This window comes from Octopus bimaculoides, chromosome 26, assembly GCF_001194135.2.
Source record: "Octopus bimaculoides isolate UCB-OBI-ISO-001 chromosome 26, ASM119413v2, whole genome shotgun sequence".
In the NCBI taxonomy this organism is placed as follows: Eukaryota; Metazoa; Mollusca; class Cephalopoda; order Octopoda; family Octopodidae; genus Octopus; species Octopus bimaculoides.
In genome coordinates this window covers 23,047,381-23,049,733 of record NC_069006.1, presented here as the reverse complement: position 1 = coordinate 23,049,733, position 2,353 = coordinate 23,047,381, and the positions used below count along the sequence as shown (strand labels likewise).

Here is a 2,353-nt window from a genome sequence, read left to right as displayed (position 1 = left end):
TCGGCATCTATTTCTAGCATATAGGAGTCCACTTTTGCAGGTCACTCCTCTTATTTTTGTATGTAATATATATATATATATATATATATATATATATATATATATGTATGTATGTATGTCATTTCCAGATTGGAGTTTAGAGTTAAATTTGACAGGTCGTCTGCTGAGGAGCTAGGCTATAAAGAAAAGGGTCACATTCTCTTTGTCCCTTGTACAATCTTACTTCCTTTAAATCAGAAATCTCTCTCCAGTTACGTTTCTCATATATCCTCATTGAATGCTTTTCACACACATGTATAATTGTATAATGCTAGCTATTGCAATAATATAGATGATAAATGTAAGACTGCGTGTATGAATGCCTGTAAGGATGCAGTGAGTGTGTGGTGAGTAAACAACAATCAAATTCGTCACAGTTCAAGTCAAAATAACAAAGTTCAGTGTTACCTCCATTCGGTTGAAGTTAGAGCTGGAACACTTGTTGGTAATGCCCATACAGTAGCAGGACAGACATCCTTGTGGGTTGTCTTCACTCAAATAGAAGTAGTTTGGTTTACAAGCGTTACACTTTGTCCTCTGTACAAATGCCTAGAAGTTAACAAAGAAAGACAATTGTTAATTTATTCAATGCCTGGAATATGGAAATGCTGCAGCATGAAGTGACAAGTTTTAATAATATATCAACACTTTAAGTGACATCTCAGCCTGGTTGTTGCCTTAATAATAATAATAATAATCCTTTCCACTAAAGGCACAAGGCTTGAAATTTTGGGGGAGAAGACTAATCACTTACATTAACTCCAGTGGGAAACTGGTGTTTATTTTAGCAACCCCAAAAGGCAAAGTCAACCTTGGTGGAATTTGAACTCAGAACATCAAAGCAGATGAAATGCTGCTAAGCATTTTGCCTGGCTTGCTAATGATTCTGCCAGCTCACCACGTTAATAATGTTAATAATAATAACAACAACAGCAGTTTCTAAATTAGGAAAAGGCTTGTTCAATATCATTGACCCCAATACTTGACTGGTACTTTATTTTCTTGACCCAAAAGGGAAGAAAAGCAAAGCTGGCAGTGGCAAGACTTGAACTCAGTATTTAAAGAGCTGTAACAAATTCTAATAATGATTGAATTTAAAGTCAGAAAGCTGTAGACAAACCCCTTAACAAATTGCACTACAAATTTTATGATTAAATGTTTAATTTATGATAATAATAGGATATCGACATACCTTACATCTACATTGTTTAGTATTGGCATCACATTGTGTGTTCTGTACAGTTCCACGTGGATCACACATACAGCTTGTGGTATCTGTGGAGATAATGAAATAAACACATGTATATATAAACATACAAACATTCTCAACTATGGACTATAGTCTTAAAAAAAATGAAAGTGTACACTGATACAGTATTAGATATACTATATCTGAAAATAAAATGGGATGGTCAAAGTTGGAAAGTATTTGATCATAAGTCTACATGTTTAAGAGTGATCATGTGGGTAAACAACAATAATAGTTTCAAATTTTGGCACAAGGCCAGCAATTTTGGGAGTAGGGGGCTAAGTCGATTATATTGATCCCAGTGCTCAACTAGCAGTTATCATAAACAACAATAATAAAAGATGTAATTTTTCAGAAACTTCATACTTACTGCGTGTTTTACAGAAATCTCCAGGAGCCATGGGGTTGCCCTCATAGCCAGGCAGACATCTGAAAGAGAGAGAGTAAGAGGAAGTTTGAAAATCTATCTACAAAGGACAAAAATACTCAAATGTTTTGAAATAGGAGAAATCCTGGTTAGTAATAATGCAACACCTATTCATTTGACTCACCTCTCACATCGGCGTCCTGCATGACCAGGAGGACAGGCTGTGCAGGTAACTTGACCATCTCTGCCCAAAATACATGTTGGACTGAACCTATAGGAAAGAGGAAAAGAAAGTGGTTCATATTACAAGAGGAAGGCATAACATACTGAAACACATCACAATGTACTATCACATGTCATACAGTACTATTGCTCTGTATGAGCATAGTATGATGTTTTATAGTACATTAGCCATTCTTTAGCACAATCATACTACAGCACATTATATCACATCATCCAGTATTGTACGACAGCACAACATGTCATACTATCATTATTATGATTGACCGTTGACTGAACACTATTCAATTTTTTTTCTCCGTGCTTTTCTCCTTGTCTCCGTATTCTTTCTGTTGAAGAGCGTAGCTCGAAACGTCAAAGACTTTCCGTATTCCCGAGCGTCATACTAATACATCCTTTTGTTATTTACACCACCTGTCCTCGTCTGTTGTTATTATTTGTATATTCTCCCACATACT

General features: G+C 35.6%; 1 protein-coding gene across 7 annotated transcripts in view; it reads right to left on the bottom strand.

Moving 5' to 3' along the window:
• The window catches only part of LOC106879161 (basement membrane-specific heparan sulfate proteoglycan core protein), a 172,540-nt gene that overhangs the window by 47,275 nt on the left and 122,912 nt on the right, over window positions 1–2,353 (bottom strand). For all 7 annotated transcript variants that reach the window (XM_052976974.1, XM_014928600.2, XM_014928601.2 and 4 more), the window contains 4 exons: window positions 1,840–1,926; window positions 1,659–1,717; window positions 1,232–1,314; window positions 448–588 (listed from right to left, as the gene is read on the bottom strand). In XM_052976974.1, the coding sequence (XP_052832934.1) occupies window positions 448–588; window positions 1,232–1,314; window positions 1,659–1,717; window positions 1,840–1,926 (370 nt within the window). The remainder of the gene's footprint in view (window positions 1–447; window positions 589–1,231; window positions 1,315–1,658; window positions 1,718–1,839; window positions 1,927–2,353) is intronic.